The 17,558-nt window shown below is 44.0% G+C and overlaps 1 protein-coding gene across 1 annotated transcript; it reads left to right on the top strand.

Annotated features, from left to right (window-relative positions):
- The first annotated feature begins 1,233 nt into the window (after positions 1-1,233).
- On the top strand, positions 1,234-9,452 carry ISCA1 (iron-sulfur cluster assembly 1). Its single transcript, XM_074166116.1, has 4 exons — positions 1,234-1,380; positions 3,027-3,080; positions 4,810-4,915; positions 6,830-9,452. The coding sequence occupies exons 1-4, from the start codon at positions 1,300-1,302 to the stop codon at positions 6,976-6,978; spliced, it is 390 nt and encodes a 129-aa protein (XP_074022217.1). The 5' UTR covers positions 1,234-1,299; the 3' UTR covers positions 6,979-9,452.
- The last annotated feature ends 8,106 nt before the right edge of the window (positions 9,453-17,558 follow it).

Genomic DNA, 17,558 nt, shown 5'->3' with positions numbered 1-17,558 from the left:
TCAGTAGTAACTTTTTGGGGCCCTGAAATAGCTGCTTACAATGGGAGCTCGCCTGCAAAGAAAATGTTTTTGTTTTCCTATACTGATCAAGTTATCAATAACATTTCTTGTTCACTTGAACTATTTAGATTTTAATACTGACTTTTGCTCTTGTCTTCTTTTGGTGATGTACTGAAGATGAAAAGCAGTTTAGGAAAAGGCTGTTGTTCTTGCCCAGTCTTTCATGCTGAGATTTGTTCAGCAGAGAGGTGACTGAGGAGCCACAGTTGGAAGCGCCCTAAGGAAATACAAGAGGGTAAAGCTCTGCATGCCGGCGTGATATGCTGTGCATGACGAAGGCAGTATTAGTTATCTTCGTAGACAAGCTTCCCCCTCCGAGCACGCAAACTACTGACTTGGGCTTCTGGCTGACAGTGCATTCCAGCAGGTGTGTCTTAGTTGAGGATGTGTGCCCACGTTGCATGAATTGTGTGTGAAAGACGCATTTTGTGTAGCGAAAGAAAATACAAGTTCGTCTTTTTGTAGACTTGATGTCTAGAAAAAGTACTGTGCCTCATTAAAGAATAGTGGCATAATTATGTGTTAAAAAAAACCCCCAAAAACCTCAGAACAAAACATCTGCACAGTTACTATGAAGCTCTTCCAAATGGCCAAGCCCAGAATCGGGTACCCAAAACAGATGTGGTGATGCGATGTGGACATGTTGCTTGTGCTTGGACTTTTAAAGATGGGTAAATACAGGTGAAAAGTATTATCTACCGCATTTAAGGATGCTGTCAATATGAAACAAGAAACGGGTACTTGTGTTCCTTCCAGCACGGCCCAATATTCAATTTAAGGTAATGGGATTAGTCTTCCTGTGCCCAGGCTGCCCAGGTTTCTCGGTCTGGGCACCGGCTGGGCTTCTCCCAGCAGCTTCCCTGCCGCCTGCCCACCGGGGCGGCGCACTGGGCCAGGCCTCGAGAAGAGCGACCGGGCCTCGGTCGCCTCACAAACCCGGCGAGCGGGAAGGGGAGGCGGCTGGCGGTAGGAGGGCTGTTTTCCTCCCCAGGGAAGGGCCTCCCGCCGCGGCCGCCCTGCCCGAGTCTGCCCCTTATCTGTCCCAACAGCCCCGCGGCCTGCCGGGCCCCGCCCGCCCGCAGCACACTCCGGGCACAGGCAGGGCGGGGAGAGGGGGCGGAACCGCCACTGCGTGCCGATCACAGCCCCTGCCCAATAGGGAAGCGCGTCGCCGCCGTGGCGGCGTGACGTCAGCCGGTGGCCCATGGCAGAGGGCAGAGGACGGGGCGGCGGGGGGCGATGGCGTCCTCGGTGGTGAGGGCCACCGTGCGCGCCGTCAGCAAGCGCAAGATCCAGGCTACGCGCGCCGCCCTCACCTTGGTGAGTCCCGCCGCTGCCTCTGCGGGCGGAGAGCGCTCGGCCCCCGCCGACCCTCACCTCCTCACGGCTGCGAGAACTGCGCCACGGGCCGGGCCGCGCCCCGTGGCAGGTGGTGCGCGGCCGCTGCTGGGCCGGCGGTGACAGCGGGGCGGGAGGGGAGAGGGAGAGAGAGAGAGGGAGGGGGGAGGAGAAGAAGGACGGGCCACCCGACCTGGCGGCGGCGGCGGCGGCGCCGCTGCTGCTGCCCGCTCCAGCTGGCAGCCGGGCGAGGCGCCGCGGCGTCGGACCGTGCGGGGGACGGCGGGAGGTGGGGCTCGCCCCCGGCCCGTGTCGCGGCCGCGGGCCGGCGCCGTTAAGCCTAGGCGGTTGCCGTCTGGGCGTTGCTGGGTAGGAGAGGGCGGCTGGAGGGGTCTGTGCCCGCTGGTGAGTTTAGCGGGGGGGCAGCGGCCGCTCCTCGGTGGTGCCGCTGGGGGAAGGCCCCGCGCCCCGCCGCAGGCTGTGCGGGCAGCAGGACGGCGGACAGGGCAGCGCGGCCCCTTCGTGCCGGGGGGGAGGGGATGTACGTGCGGGGGTGCTTTTTGCACAGTCACTCGAAGTGTATTTATTAAAAAAAAAATAAAAAAAGGAAATGTATTATCTACTGAAGCTGGTGAGTAGGTTGTTTCCAAGGAGGCTTTGTGGCCTTTCGTTGATTGGGGAAGTGATTGGCTACTCTGGGGAGTGTTGGGGAGGCTGTATCCCTGTTGAGAGGGGTTACTGTGGAGAAAAGTACAGTCAGTTCCCTGCGGGAACAGGGGCAGATTAAGCACGTACAGTTCAGTCATTTGTCAGAGCAGGTAATTTCTGTTCAGGAGTGGTTCTGTAACAAATGAAGATTAATAGCGGTAAATGGAAAAGGTTTTTTACTGTTGGTCTACTTCTAGTTTGCTTTGTGTGTTTAAGTCTGCTCGTGGTAAGAACTTCACATTACTAATGTTTTTCCTTCTCTCAGTGGCTTAGAAACTTGTAAGTATGTAATGGAAGTTCTTATGCCTCTGTTGTGTTCTTGCATTTCTGTAACAACTACATCTGCATGAACAGTGAATTTATCTGCTGTAAAGTCAGTTTCCCTCTGAGGTTAGTGGGAAGCAAGAGAAGTAGGCCATAAACACTTCTGTGCCTAATTGATTTTTGTCTGGAATGTGTACATGACAGAAGTTTCACAAGAGCAGAATTACTTAAATGAATTGTGGTAGTGATTTTGTTGGGGGAAAAAAACCCAAACAAACACTCAAATATTAAGGACTGCATTTCTTGAGCTATATGTTGCTGGCAGTGTAGGTGAGGAGGGGAGTGAAGAGGTACTGCGTTCTGTATGGATTAGATTCAGCAATCATCTGTTTTGCAGCAGAGTGAGTCTCTTTAGATCTTCATCATTTTCAAGTAGAACACAGGCTAGTCAATACTGACAGGTGGGTGATGCAGAAGGTGGACTTCGCAGATAAGAGGCAAATGTTAACTGAGAAAATTTGAGTGCATGGAATTGGGATAAAAATTTTTTATAGTACAGCTGAATACATTGCACACTCCAATATGTTCAAGCACTTGCTGCAAATAAACCAAGAAAAAACCCATTTCAAATTGATGTATATGTTTTTGTTTTTCAGACTCCATCAGCTGTTCAGAAGATAAAACAGCTTCTTAAAGATAAACCTGAGCATGTAAGTATAAACAGGGCCAGCCTGTAGAATGTGCTAAGGTGTACGGTTCATGATCACAAAGTATTTCTGGCTGACTTAGAAGTTTGACATAAATGCTGAGGTGTTTATTAGAGATGTTGGCATCTTTTTTTGGAGGGGAATGTGTAAGCTTGTTTATATATCAAGCCTCATTTCTTTATAATATGAAATGCAGGAAATTACTGACTGTAATGACACTTCACTGTATGTGGATAAAGTTGAAAAAATTGCAAGCTTCAAAATATTTTTGAGCTGTATTTTGATGAAGCCTTTTAGTGCAGTATAGTGGTGACTTCTGGTAAGGCAAGATGTTAATAATTAAGGTGTTATTAATTAAGTTCTTGTAGGAATTCTCATTGTGCAGTATGTAATAATAATAATAGTTAGATTCATACCCATCGGAAAACATCTCATTTTTCAGAAACTTGCCAGACAACGTATTTTTTTAGGTAATCAGCATTTCTCCAAATAAATGATTGAGCTTTTCATCTTCTCTTCTTGGGGAAAAACATGCAGAGTCTTGCTTTCTAACCATTATAAAAGCAAGCATTAGATTTTCTTCTTTACAGCAAGTATTATTTCAAGAAGAATATTTCTCTTTTAACTTCCATACATGGCCCATTGTTTCTTTTGCTTCCTGCACATCTGCAACTAACTAGACTTTTTGTTTTAATGTTTTAAACCACCCAAAGGAAGCCCTAAGCCTACAACTCAGCTGGTCAGTCAGCCCCTTGCTGTAAGTGGTGTTTGCATCTTCCAGTCCATTATTTGTAGCAGTTCCTGTAGAGAAAGGTATTTATTCTGAAAAGATCAAATGCTGTTTGTCTGAGATCCCACTTGATGGCAAGTGATATGTTTTGATACATTTTTGTCATAACATTGATTACAGAGATAAACAATGTAATTTTTCTCTTCAGTTATGAAGCATTGGTGTGTGGAAAGTGGTACAGATAGTTTTGAAAGATTGTTGTGCACAAATAAGTTTTCTCTTTCTTTAAAATCTTCTCTCAGTTCTTTACTTACACAGATGCTCTTTTTGTCAGACTTACTGGATACTGTGAATGTTACAAACATGTTGACTTGGCTTTTAATCTGGCTTAAAATGGCTTTTAATGATTAAAACAGTAAGCAAATAAACATACTTGATTTAAGGAGAGGATTGTTTTGTAAGTGAGACTGGCAATAGAGGTAATGAAGAAATTAAGGAATTTCTTTTCAAAACTTTGGTTTCAAGTAGGTTTTCTGATAATGTCATTAGAAGAGTTCTGTGAATATCTAGTAACTGCTCTTGTCTTTGCCTCACAGCTTCACAATTACATTACTGTCAATAATCCTAACATAGCACCTGAATTAGCATCTGAGTGAACTTCAATTTGAAGTCACAAAAATAACCTCTTTGAAATTTTACTCTTTCTGAGACACCAGGCACCTACAGGAGTGCTAATGGTTTATTACTTCAAAAATTTATCATACTTCAGGGCTTGATCCACAGTAGCAAACATCTGACGATTGCTTTTACCTTGGCAGTCAATTTTGTAAAATGAAAAAAATGTTACCTCTTAATCCGTTAAAGTAATTTGCTTCTGCTTTGAGGCAGTGAGAATAATAAATGCCAGGACTTTGTTGTTGCATACTTTTTATCTTGGTGCTCCAGAATAGGTTTTTAAAAAATTGCAAATGTGGTGTTGGGTTTTGTTTTTTGCTTTTTTAGGTAGGTGTGAAAGTAGGTGTTCGTACAAGAGGATGCAATGGACTTTCTTACACGTTAGAATATACAAAATCAAAAGGAGACTCCGATGAAGAAGTAGTTCAAGATGGTGAGTTTCTGATGCAGCAGAACAAACTTCTGTGGTGGTGGGGAATAACCTATTACAAGTTTGTCAAGGTATAGATTAGAACTTACTTGAAGTAAAGACTTACAGCAAGAGGTCCTACTGTTTTGTTATGAGAATTGTTGTCGCCTTAGTTTCTGTTTTGAAGTAAGCAGTTAGTTAAAATCTACAGTTTTACAGTCTCTGCATCAGAGACTACTCTACCAGGATAGTCTAGTCCATCGTTCTTGTCTTTGGAGGTGGCTAATAGCAGATATTTAGAGTATAATACAGAGCAATGCATGTATAAAGAGGTACTTTATCAGTACACCTGAAGCAAGGCTTGGCAAAGTAAAGATTTTATTTTCAAGGGATTTTCCCAATTATCTATCTAAGTAAGTAAGTTAGATAGACTTAACTCTAGCTAAGAGTAAGACTGTCTAACTAGTCTTACTCTTCATTAATTTGTAACTTGTTTTTAATCTCCTTGAACTTTTGACCTTCACATTGCTTTGTAATGACAGGTTCTATGATTTTAATTTAAGAGTATCTTTAAAATTGTTTTCATATGCTGGTATTTAAGCTTTCTGCCTGATAATGTCATTGAATTCCCCGTGGTAGGTCTGTTGCTAGAGTTGCTGTCATGGCTTAACCCCAGCTGGTAACTAAGCCCCACGCAGACACTCACTTACTCTGCCACCATGGGATAGTGGGGAGAATTGGAAGGGTAAAAGTGAGAAAACTCATGGGTTGAGGTAAAAACAGTTTAATAGGTAAAGCAAAAGCCACGCTTTCAAGCAAAGCAAAGCAAAACAAGGAATTCATTCCCTGCTGCCCGTGGACAGGCAGATGTTCAGCCATCCTCAGGAAAGCAGGGCTCCATCACGTGTAGTGGTTACTTGGGAAGACAAACATCATAACTCTGAACAGATTTTTCAGAAGGCTTTTCCTGGTTTGGATCTTAAGGAAGATAAAAGCAGTTTCCCTCAGTCAGGTCAGAGACCTTAAGTTCCAAAGCCAGACAGCATTTCAGGTGTGTCTGTGTGCTTTCTGTTTGGTTTTCATTGCTTTTGGACAGATTTCCAGTGAAGTCTCTGACTTTTATATAGCTCTGTGCTCAGTGAGCTGGTGGCTTTGGATCCCAGCACAAATTTTCTTATAGTAAGCAACTGCTTCAGGGACCAGGTTCATAAAATCTTTCATTAGGCTTAGCCTTCACTGTCGCTTACTGTCCTAATTGACCCCAAAAATGTGTAGATTCAACTTAGTTACCCACAGGCTTGTGTTAGTAATGTTTTGTCTCAATGTCTACTATGATGAAACAGCTTTCCAGCAACCTCTCATACAACTTAATGAGTTCTTGTTGCTGTTTACCAATACGATTTATGTTTTTATTTTTATTATTTGGTAGTCTGTGAAGAGCTAAAGCAGGCCACTCGGGCCTTTGTATCAGATCTGCAGTTTGAAAGTTTGGTAGCTTTCCAGAGAGGTAGATACTTTGTATACTTCAGAAAAGGGAGCTCTATCTAGTTCCCTAGAATGAACTACTAATTCTTAATCCTTAAAGGCTGTGATATCTTTGAAAGTTCACACATTTGCTGCCTTATAGGATTCTGTATTGCTAATAGTTAATGTAGACCTAACACTTGTGGCAGAGCTAAAAGAATCCTTTTGAGAGAGGAACATTGGGGTTTTCAAGGTTTTGGGGCGTCTTGTTGGATGCACAGACTTTAAGCATGATAGGAGATGGGTTACTGACTGTAATGCCTGGGAATTAAGTATTGAAGCTGAGGTTTGTTCCCAAGTTCTACAGTTTATTTCCAATACATAGCTCCCATTTTTTTATTACTAGTTGAAAGAGAATTTCAAAATGAATGATGATTTTGCTGTACATAATTATTTTTCTTTGTTGTCTTCAAGGGGTTAGAGTGTTTATTGAGAAGAAGGCACAGCTGACACTTCTAGGAACTGAAATGGACTATGTAGAAGACAAACTGTCCAGTGAATTTGTCTTCAATAATCCAAACATCAAAGGAACATGTGGCTGTGGAGAAAGTTTCAACATCTGAAATCTCAGGACTGCTTCTTTGACTTTGAACACCCCAAAACACTTACTATTATGGCTTTTGGAAGCAAATGCATTTTCTTCAGGTTTGTAGGCTGCATAAACTGGGGATATCTTTAAGAAAAAATAAATCATTTTGAAAATGTAAATTGTGTGTTAAATTGCACCACTGAGGTAGTTATGCTGTAATTTGTGATGAGTTGGAATCCAAAAGGTAAGAACAGTAAGTGCTGTAGTAACATCTCTGTACTCTGTACATGCCAAGGAAATAAAATCTCACTGTTCTTTTCTGTTGTCATTTTCTTTGTCCCCTCTACTCACACTTGCTCCATCCAAAACCCATTTGAAATAATATATGGCATGTGTTCTGCTTTGATGTAGGGGAAAAAACCAAAACCCTAACCATTTATGTGTTTGTAAAGATTTATATATATAGGCACACAGTCCTCAGCATCACTGTTCACTATGATTATGTAGGTGCTTGCTTTATTTTTGTAGTTTTTCTGATGCTTTCATCTTTTCACGTGTGCGTTTTTTGGTGGTTTATTTTCCCCTAAATCCAGGGAAGTCCAAAAAGAAGTTCACGTGTTAATATAGCTGTGAGCTACCATAGCAACGCTTGTAGAAATACTTCAAAATGGGCTAACCCAATTTTAATTCTGTTCCATTCCTTGTTGAAGGCACAGTCTCTACTATACTTAGAGATTTTCAATATACTTAGTCATTTTCAATAACGTGAAATATATTCAGGCACTAGAGTACTAAAGCAGGATACACATGGGCCTTGTTCCTCACATTTCTGTCATTTACCTTTCTTAAATTGCAAAACTGGTAAAACTGCCTCCAGATTCTGATTCCCCATGTTCACAGAATGTGCTGTCTGTGCACCAAAAGCTATGAATGCTTTTTTTGAGAGAGAAATCCTACACTTCTCATGACCTTTTTTTTTTGTGTAGTCATGTCTGCTACTGATTTTGATACAGCTTGAACTGTTTTGTAACTGTAGGTACTAGGGTTTTTCACCAAAGCTTATGGTAACTTCTGTTTAACTTCAAGTTAACTTTGTAACAGGAGAAAGAGCATTTATAATTTCAAAAGCCCTAGTAAATCATAATTGTTTTAAATAAATCTAGGCAGTAATTAAAATACTACATTTATAGGAGGCTGTTTTTTCTTTCTAATTTAAACTTGCATTCTCTTAATCAAAATTTTGGTTTTGTAAAGCAGTGTTTTTTGAGCTTATAAAGCCTCTGGCTCTTCTTCACTGATGCCTAGGCAGAAGTGTAAATGTCTCTCCAGGTCTTCCCTCAAACTGGTTTGAGAGAAGTACTGTTTCATCCTTGTATCTTCATGTTTCCCTGGTTGTCCAAGGATGACATTTGTGCAGCTCGGCTGGTCATTTGTGCAGAAGGGAAGATAACTTGTCTGCCCAGGCAGCTGATCAGAACAGCTGTTGAAAAGGTTACAAATAAAAAGCAGGGGACAACAGGGACTGGGATCTCGCAGTAAAAGACAAGAAGGTGTTGAGATCGTAGTGAACTGAGAGCAGTAAGGCTGCGTGTGGGAAATCCAGAGGTCATGTTGATCTGGACAGTTGTTGTACCCACGTGCCTGTACCCACCACTTTAGAACAGTAATGTGCTGAAGACATAGGATTGCAACTACATTTTTATTCTTTCCTCTGTGCCTTTTTCTAACTGTAGAGGGAAGAATAAAAATGAAAAAAATAATTCTTGATCTGTTTTATGTAGTGCACAGGAACAGAAGGTCAGAATTTCCACACCTACAGTTTAATATTAAATACTTGAATTTTGGTTTAATACTGTATCACCTTTTGATGTGAAAACACTATTTACTTCAACAGTCTACTGTTGTACACAGTTACTTTACATAGTAATTCAGGAATTGCTGGTAATACACTGGCTAGGTGCATTTATAGTGCCATAAGTCTCTCAGTCTTGCCAAATGAAAAAATGGAGTTAATGTGATGTAGCTGCATTAATATGAAAAGCCCCGAGCTAAGGACATTTCTTCAGAATGCATTTATCCGCTTCTTGATAGAGGATAAGACTTTGAATGTGGTGGTTGCTAAGAGCGCTAGTACTTACTCATTTACCTTGATTCGGTGTGGTTTGGGATGGAGGGATTTGTTTGGGGGTTTTTTAGAGCTGTGGCACGTATAACAATCCTTTTCATGTGTTCTGTGTGTATGCCTTGAATGAAAGTTTGCACTTTCGTGCTCCAGTGAAATAATCTTCTGAATTGTCACTTTACTAAGACACCTAACGCACAATGTGTTAAACTTCTATTAAAGTGCTATTTACAGTTGCATAGGAACATGGTTTTGTTGACTGGTCGTTATAATTTTGTGCAATGCTGTATGTAGAGTTCTCAGTTATTATAATAAATATTGCCTGTTGGTAAACATAGAATATTCCTATCTTGAATGATTTTATTTACAGTAATAAACACTGTGAGAAAATAGGTTTGTGTGCTGGGATTACAAACTAGATACAATATTACTGTTACCTGAGTTAATGTTTCTCAGAAATATGAAACATTTCCAAATATTAACAGCATCAGAATAGCATAGCAACATATGGCAAAAAAAGATAACTATGTACAGAAAGGTATTTACCCACACCAGTGGCAGGGGCTGTTAATGCATAGATATCTATTAAACTTCACGACATGCTGTTCTCAGGGTAAAAATCCTAACAGGCGAGATGCTTATTTTGAAGGCTTCTACATGCCAAAAGTCACTGTGCTATGTTTTAATGCAGGAAAAGGATTTTGATCAAAGTAACTGTTGGTGTAAATGGTTTTTAATTGGCTAGGCAACTTGAGGGTGAGAGTCAGAGGGCATTCATGGCCATGCCACTTCAGTGCTGTATCACGGCACTAATACGCCATAGTCTACTATGTTTATGACACATTTGTCTTTTTCTCTTGGGTACGGTCTTTCCACCTTTAAAGCTAAGTTTCCTTTTTCCTGTTATGTGAAGATTCTGAATGATAGGGGGTGAAGTAACAAATTTTGGAAAAATGCTAGAGATTGTTGTTACAGGTGCATATTCATGCATATATATATATTCATGCATATTCATGATGCTGGAGAGAGAGAACCAAATCTTTTGTTCAGTCAGGAGTCTGGAAATGCAACAGTTACCTTTCTGTTGGAGTTCTTACAGAACCTGTCAAAAAAACCCACTTGCTTGCACCAGCAAGTCGGTATTCCTGATCCACCCCTTTTTATAGCTCTCCTTGAATGGCCCAAGAACAACTTGTTTAGGAAAATGCTGAACAGTTCAATACGAAAGTCATCTTGGAAACAGGTGATGGGACAAAATGAATTTGTACTCCAAAATAAAAAATAAGATGCAGGACCGTGAAATTTAATGGCGAGGAAACTTTTTTTTTTTTTTGAGTTAAATCCTATCTGGTATAGGTTGCTTCTATTGTTTGAGGTTTTTGTTGTAATTATCATTCTCCCCATTTGTTTAAATCACCACTTTCATTAGTGGAAAAATTCTCCAACTATACTACTAGTGAGGTTACGCTGGCTGCCTGGACATCTTAGATACTTTTATGATGCTACAATTTTGCAGTCTCTTCCGACAGAAGAATTCCATGATTGTCTGATGTGGCAGAGTGTGCATCCCTATGTTCATCCCAAATGAATCCTCAAAACAGTACTTGAAAAATTACTTTTTGTCATTGCCAATACAGCATTGTGTCTATAATGTTGCCTGCCAGCCAGTGAGCAGTTCAGCCTGCTTTGATCTTTACTGCCACTTTTAACATATGTGAGATATGCTGCCTCAACATGGGGAGCAGAAATGCAGCTACTTGGCACAATTCCACGTGCATTTGGGTTTGAGCAGCCTTTTAATAGGAACTTTTGTATGCAATAGCTGGCATTTTTCTTAAAGAGAGGTACAACAAAGGAAGATTAAGCACTGAATTCAAGCAAGGTCTTCGCCCTCCTCTTCTGCAGTCCTTTTCAGTGGGCCGTCTCTCGGCCCGAGCGTGGCTTGACTGGCGGCGGCGCCCCCCGAGACCCTCACAGGCTGGAACCCGAGGGTCCCACACCGTCCCTGCCTAGGGGCAGGGCCCTAAGCCCTCCTTCTCTCCCTGGGCTCGACTGGAAATGCCAGTTCCTGGTAACAGATACCTACTGCCACTGGGTGGCAGCAAGTCTCCAGTCCACGCGTCCTGAAAGGCGAATCGTCTCTTTCCCGACACCCGTGTTCCAAGTTCCCTGTCGCACTTCCTGAACACCGGCAGTACTTTTGCTTATACTGGTGAAAACTACCATTCAGCTCTGCTGTTTGTCCTTCTTGTGGTCTGTTCTGTGCCTTTTTCCTGTTCCTGAAGGATGGCCGGTGACCGCAGAAACGCAAAATGCCAAATCATTTCAGAGCTTCTGATGCAAAGAGAAGCCAAGCAGCAGAAAGTTCAGTTCTGGCTATTGAAGCATTGCTTTTTTTTTACCATTCTTCTCCTTGCTACCAGTGTGCTAATGAACCTTATCAATGTTGTGTCCAGCTCCAAGTTATTGCAGATTTGTTTCTGATGGTTATTTTTAACTTCTAGGGTAACCGAAGTTCCTTGCTGGGATGGCACAGTCCAATGGGACAAAAAATCTTACAAAACAGGATAGTCTCCATTTATAACAGAAGTACTCTCATCTCCCATGCCTTACTTATCTGGGGTTTTTACTGATTGCATAATGATTCTATTGCATATGATTTTAATGAAAAATTCCTTCTGTAGTCTACCAAAGCTAAGTCCAGACAGTAGGAATAAGTTCCTCTTACTAGCTAATGAAACAAGACAGCCTCCAAAAATTTGAAATAAGCTGAGAATTCAATTCATATAAAGGATTTGCAGCCAGCAACTTCCTTTTCAACCACATATTTTAATCTTTAATTTGTTCACAGTGAGTCATTTACATAGACCTTCCATTCCTGATCACAGTACTCCTGATTAAATACTAAATAATTGTATGGAGTGTGGCAAAACTGTGTTTAAATTAGATTGCTTTGCTGTTAGTTATATTATTTCCTTCCTTGTGCTTGTTTCACATAGGAGGCTTAAATGCAAGCAAGTATTCAAATAAGGGGAAAAGGCAAGGTGCTGATGAATGTAATGTGGGATCTTATGAAGCACACAGGTGCTTCAGGGAATGGGAACCAGTCCGTCCCAGCAACCTCCTTTTTCACAAGAGATTTGCAGAGTGCAGTCCTCCCATTTGCAAATGAGGGCCAGCTGAATTGTATAGTCAACGTTTATTTCTAGCAAATATCTAATGAATACTCTCCCAAAATAAATAAATGGAAAATTCAGTACTTGGGTATAAGAAGTGACAATATAAAGCTGCCATCTGGAAACTTTGTTGAAAAGAGCAATCATATTGCTTCTCCTTGAGATACACCTTCTGAATTTCTGCCCTTACTATTTGAGCTGTGAACTGAGATTCAACCAGACAAAACATTGGTAAGTCTTGCTGAAGTGGTTTCAGGAAGTTACGGTGTACTTGAGCCCCCTGTTAGAGGCTGCCACTCCTATGGCAGATTTGTGAAACAAATGCCTGAGCCTCCACTGTTGAGGGTGAGTTGACGTTAATGTGTTGCACTGTCCACTTAGTTGTTCCAAGAAAGGAACCTGTTTACTCTTGGTGAAATGTGGGAAAACCCCAGAAACGTGACAAATGGTTACATAGTGAGTGTAGTTTACTTAAACTACCCTATCAAGAAGAACCAGACATCATCTGCCCATGTCTTAGGGACCCTGAAATACCCGCTGCAAGGATATTGTAAGTCCCACAATGCTCTTTTCAAGACGAACCTATGGTTTCTACAAATAATTTAGAACATTAAAATGCTCTTGCAGCCCTTAAACCCAAAGCTTGTTAAACATGTAACATGGATCCTTGCTGTTCCCTTTTGATGGGAATGACCCACTGCAGGACTGTGAAGCAGTTTAGAAAGATTCAGAAAAATGGCTTTCCACTCCAGGTTTGGATACTTGCAAAGCAAGCTCTTCATGTTAAATCTACGTGGCATTTGCCATTCTGCATCTTACTGAAGTTTGTGCCACTAGGGCTGTACTTAAACTGGTTAATACAGCCCTGCATTATAATTAGGGCCATATGCTGCAATAAAAAGACTTGTGCATGCACACACTTCTAAAAATGAAAACCTTGGTTTATTATGAATTGGAAAAATATTTCCTGGAAAACAGCACTCTGCTGAGAACCTGCCAGCAGTGAGTTTTGTATGGGGGATGCTTTGGTGCACTGCAAAGCCTGTGGTTTTGTTTCTGCTCTGCTTGATACCCCTGGCCCTGCCAGCTCGAGAAGCTTCCCTTGTAGTCACCCACTGTTTAAAGCAAGCGCACCACAGGTGTACTTTTAATGTACTTATTTAATGTACTTTTAATGTGCAAGTGTACTTTTAATTCAAGGAAGTGGCCTTTCGGGCAGGAGGTAAGAGTGAAAATAAGCAGAAAACCAGGAATTGTTCACCTGAGGTAAAACATTTAGTAGAATATGTAGCCAAATAAATACAGAATTTCTGTTGAAATCATGAAGTAATGCATATGTCCTCGTGCCAGCCTGAGCTGCCATTTATTGATGCTCATTTTCACGGCCCAGAGGCCCCAAGCCTTAGCCAGTGACTGACACCAGCCTTTCCTTCTGGCTGTACCTGCTAAATCAGCGCTAGGGACTGCCGTTCCACTGCAGGGGTTTCCTCTCCCCTTTGGGTGGGAGCGAAGGACCAAGCCTTCCCCCTTCCCTCATGCTGGGGAGCCAGACAAAGAAACGGCGGAGTGGGACAGCCGAAGCCCTGCCACCAGCAGCCATCTTCCCCAGACCCAGCTGCCGCTGCCCTGCAGCTCCTCAGCGCCCTCTGGCACTCCCTGAATGCAACGTCCTGAGCCACTATTGGCTAATGTCTGTCCCCGCCCCACCTGCCAAGCCCACCAATCATCTTCTCTCAGGCCAGCGGCCCCCCCTACAGAGGCTGCTGAGGGCAGGGAGGTGGCCGTGGGCCTTCCCCACAGCAGCTCCCTCACAGGCCATGGGGTGAGGGGTCAGCAGGCGTTTCAGGCAGCCCTTGTTTTCCTTCTAATGAACTTCATCTCACCAGGAGCGTGGTGGCTCATTTGCCACCCATAGTGGGGCTTACCAAGGGCATGGTAGGTGAGGTGGGCCCAGGTTGTCACCAGGATGACAACCCGTGGGCATCCCCCTGAGACAGAACCCGTTCGGGGGTCTCCTCTCTGCCTTCCTGTGGTGCAGAAGATGAATTGGGAGCGTGAGGGAGCGTAGCAACAGTGGGAAGGCCACTAGGGGAAACCCACAAAGTGCGCTTAGAAGGCACCAGTGTGTCTTGGTGAAATGTAAGAAAAGGAGTGAAAAATGCTGGTCTACCACATGTATAGGCAGCAAGCAAGCAGGGGATTTGTCTACGGCAGGAAAAGGAAAACCAGGGGAAAAAAGAATGACACTAAGAATGACCAGCTGGAATGTATGGAGCTTCACCTGGGGATGGATGAAGACAAGACAGAGAGCTTATGGGTCAGGATTAAAGGGAGCACGGGGGCAGGTGATGTTACAGTAGGAGTCTGCTACAGGCCACCAGATCAAAGTGACAGCGAGGATGTGGCCCTCTACAAACAGATAGGGGCAGCATCGCGCTCACACGCTCTGGTCCTCATGGGGGACTTCAACCACCCCGACATCTGTTGGAAGGACAACACAGCAGAGCACAGGAAATCCAGGAAGTTCTTGGAATGTGTCGACGACAACTTTCTTCTACAAATAATAGAGGAACCAACGAGGAAAGGAGCAGTGCTGGACCTTGTCCTCACCAACAAGGAGGGGCTGGTCGGGAATGTCAAATTCAAGGGTAGCCTCGGCTGCAGTGACCATGAGATGATAGAATTCAAGATTCATAAGGCAGCAAGGAGGGTGCGCAGCAAGCTGGCTACCCTGGACTTCAAAAGAGCAGACTTTGATCTCCTGAGAGATCTGATTGGTAAGGTAGCGTGGGAAAAAGAACTGGAAGGGAGAGGGGCCCAAAAAAGCTGGGTGGTATTTAAGGATTGCCTCCTCCAAGCTCAGGAGAGGTGCATCCCAAAAAAGAAGAAATCGGGCAAAATAGCCAGTAGGCCGGCGTGGATGAACAAGGAACTGCTGGACAAACTCAGGACCAAAAAGGAGGCCTATAGAGGGTGGAAGCAGGGAAAGGTAGACTGGGAAGAATACAGAGAAGCTGTCCGAGTCACCAGAAACCTGATCAGGCAAGCGAAAGCCCAGGCAGAACTAAATCTAGCCAGGGATGTGAAAAATAACAAGAAGAACTTCTATAGATATATCAGGGATAAAAATAAGACGAGGGAAGCTGTGGGTCCCCTCCGGAAGGAAACGGGAGACCTGGTCACCCAGGATATGGATAAGGCTGAGCTACTGAATGACTTCTTTGCCTCAGTCTTCACTGGCAAGGGCCCTAACCACACTGCCCAAGTCACGGAGGGCAAGAACAGGGGCTCTGGGAATGAAGAACCACCCACAGTACAAGAAGACGAGGTTCGAGACCTCTTAAAGAACCTGAAGGTGCATAAGTCCATGGGACCTGATGAAATCCATCCACGGGTCCTGAGAGAACTGGCGGACGAAGTTGCTAAGCCCCTCTCCATCATATTTGAGAAATCGTGGCAGTCTGGTGAAGTTCCCACTGACTGGAAAAAAGGGAACATAACTCCAATATTCAAAAAAGGAAACAAAGAAGACCCGGGAAACTACAGGCCGGTCAGTCTCACCTCTGTGCCTGGCAAGATCATGGAGCAGATCCTCCTGAAATCCTTGCTAAGGCACATGGAGAATAAAGAAGTGATTGGAAACAGCCAACATGGCTTCACCAGGGGCAAATCGTGCCTGACAAATTTGGTGGCCTTTTACGATACTGCCACAGACTTGGTAGACAAGGGCAGAGCGACTGACGTCATTTACCTGGACTTATGCAAAGCATTTGACACTGTCCCGCACGACATCCTGGTCTCAAAATTGGAAACTCATGGATTCGATGGATGGACCACTCGGTGGATAAGGAACTGGCTGGATGGCCGCATCCAAAGGGTTACAATCAATGGCTCAATGTCCAGGTGGCGGCCAGTAACGAGTGGTGTTCCGCAGGGGTCGGTACTGGGACCAGTACTATTTAACATCTTTGTCGGTGACATGGACAGTGGGATAGAGTGCACCCTCAGCAAGTTTGCTGATGACACCAAGCTCGGTGGCGCAGTTGACACGCTGGAGGGAAGGGATGCCATCCAGAGGGACCTAGACAGGCTGGAGAGGTGGGCTCGTGCAAATTGCATGGAGTTCAACCAAGCCAAGTGCAGGGTCCTGCACCTGGGACGTGGCAACCCCAGTCACAAATACAAGTTGGGTGGAGAATGGCTGGAGAGCAGCCCCGAGGAGAAGGACTTGGGAGTGCTTATGGATGAGAAGCTCAACATGAGCAGGCAGTGTGCACTGGCAGCCCAGAGAGCCAACCGTGTCCTGGGCTGCATCAGGAGAAGTGTGGCCAGCAGGTCTCGCGAGGTGATTCTGCCCCTCTACTCTGCGCTCGTGAGACCCCTCCTGGAGTACTGTGTCCAGCTTTGGAGTCCTCAACACAGAAAGGACATGGACCTGTTGGAGCGGGTCCAGCGGAGGGCCACGAGGATGATCAGAGGGATGGAGCACCTCTCCTATGAAGACAGACTGAGAGAGCTGGGGTTGTTCAGCCTGGAGAAGAGAAGGCTCCGGGGAGACCTTATAACAGCCTATCAATACCTGAAGGGAGCCTACAGAAGAGCTGAAGAGGGACTCTTTGTCAGGAAGAGTGGTGACAGGACAAGGGGCAATGGTTTTAAATTGGAAGAGAAGAGATTTAGATTAGATATAAGGGAGAAATTCTTTACAGTGAGGGTGGTGAGGCACTGGAACAGGTTGCCCAGGGAAGTTGTGGATGCCCCATCCCTGGAAGTGTTCAAGGCCAGGCTGGATGGGGCTTTGAGCAACCTGGTCTAGTGAGAGGTGGCCCTGCCCATGGCAGGGGGGTTGGAACTAGATGATCTTTAAGGTCCTTTCCAACTCTAGCCATTCTATGATTCTATGATTCTATGATAAGTAAGGAAAATATAGTGTTTTAGGATGAGCTTGCTGCTGAAATATCTTGGCCTGGGAATTGCCTCACAAGGAAAGTGAGAAATCCTGCCATCTTTGAGAAGGTTTTAAACTCCAGTGGGCAAACTACTGTGATGCATAATACAGATGCACTATGGTTAGCTCACCAGGCCCTGGGGAGCAAGGAATTGACTCCCTCCTGGGCTTTTGGATTTTTCCTGTTCATCTTTTCTCCTTTTAATCCTGTTTCTCTATCATTTTCATGTCTTTTGATTACTAATTAAAATTCTTTTCTTTTTTTTTTGGCACAGTGAAGGCACGATGGATCAAAATGGGAAAGATATACTGCCAGAAGATCCAGAGCAGAAGAAACAGTCATTCTGTCTTGGTTTGAAAGTGAGTAT

Source organism: Numenius arquata, chromosome Z (genome assembly GCF_964106895.1).
Source record: "Numenius arquata chromosome Z, bNumArq3.hap1.1, whole genome shotgun sequence".
Taxonomy (NCBI): domain Eukaryota; kingdom Metazoa; phylum Chordata; class Aves; order Charadriiformes; family Scolopacidae; genus Numenius; species Numenius arquata.
Note: the sequence above shows the minus strand (reverse complement) of the source record. Positions and strands in the feature narration are given on the sequence as shown.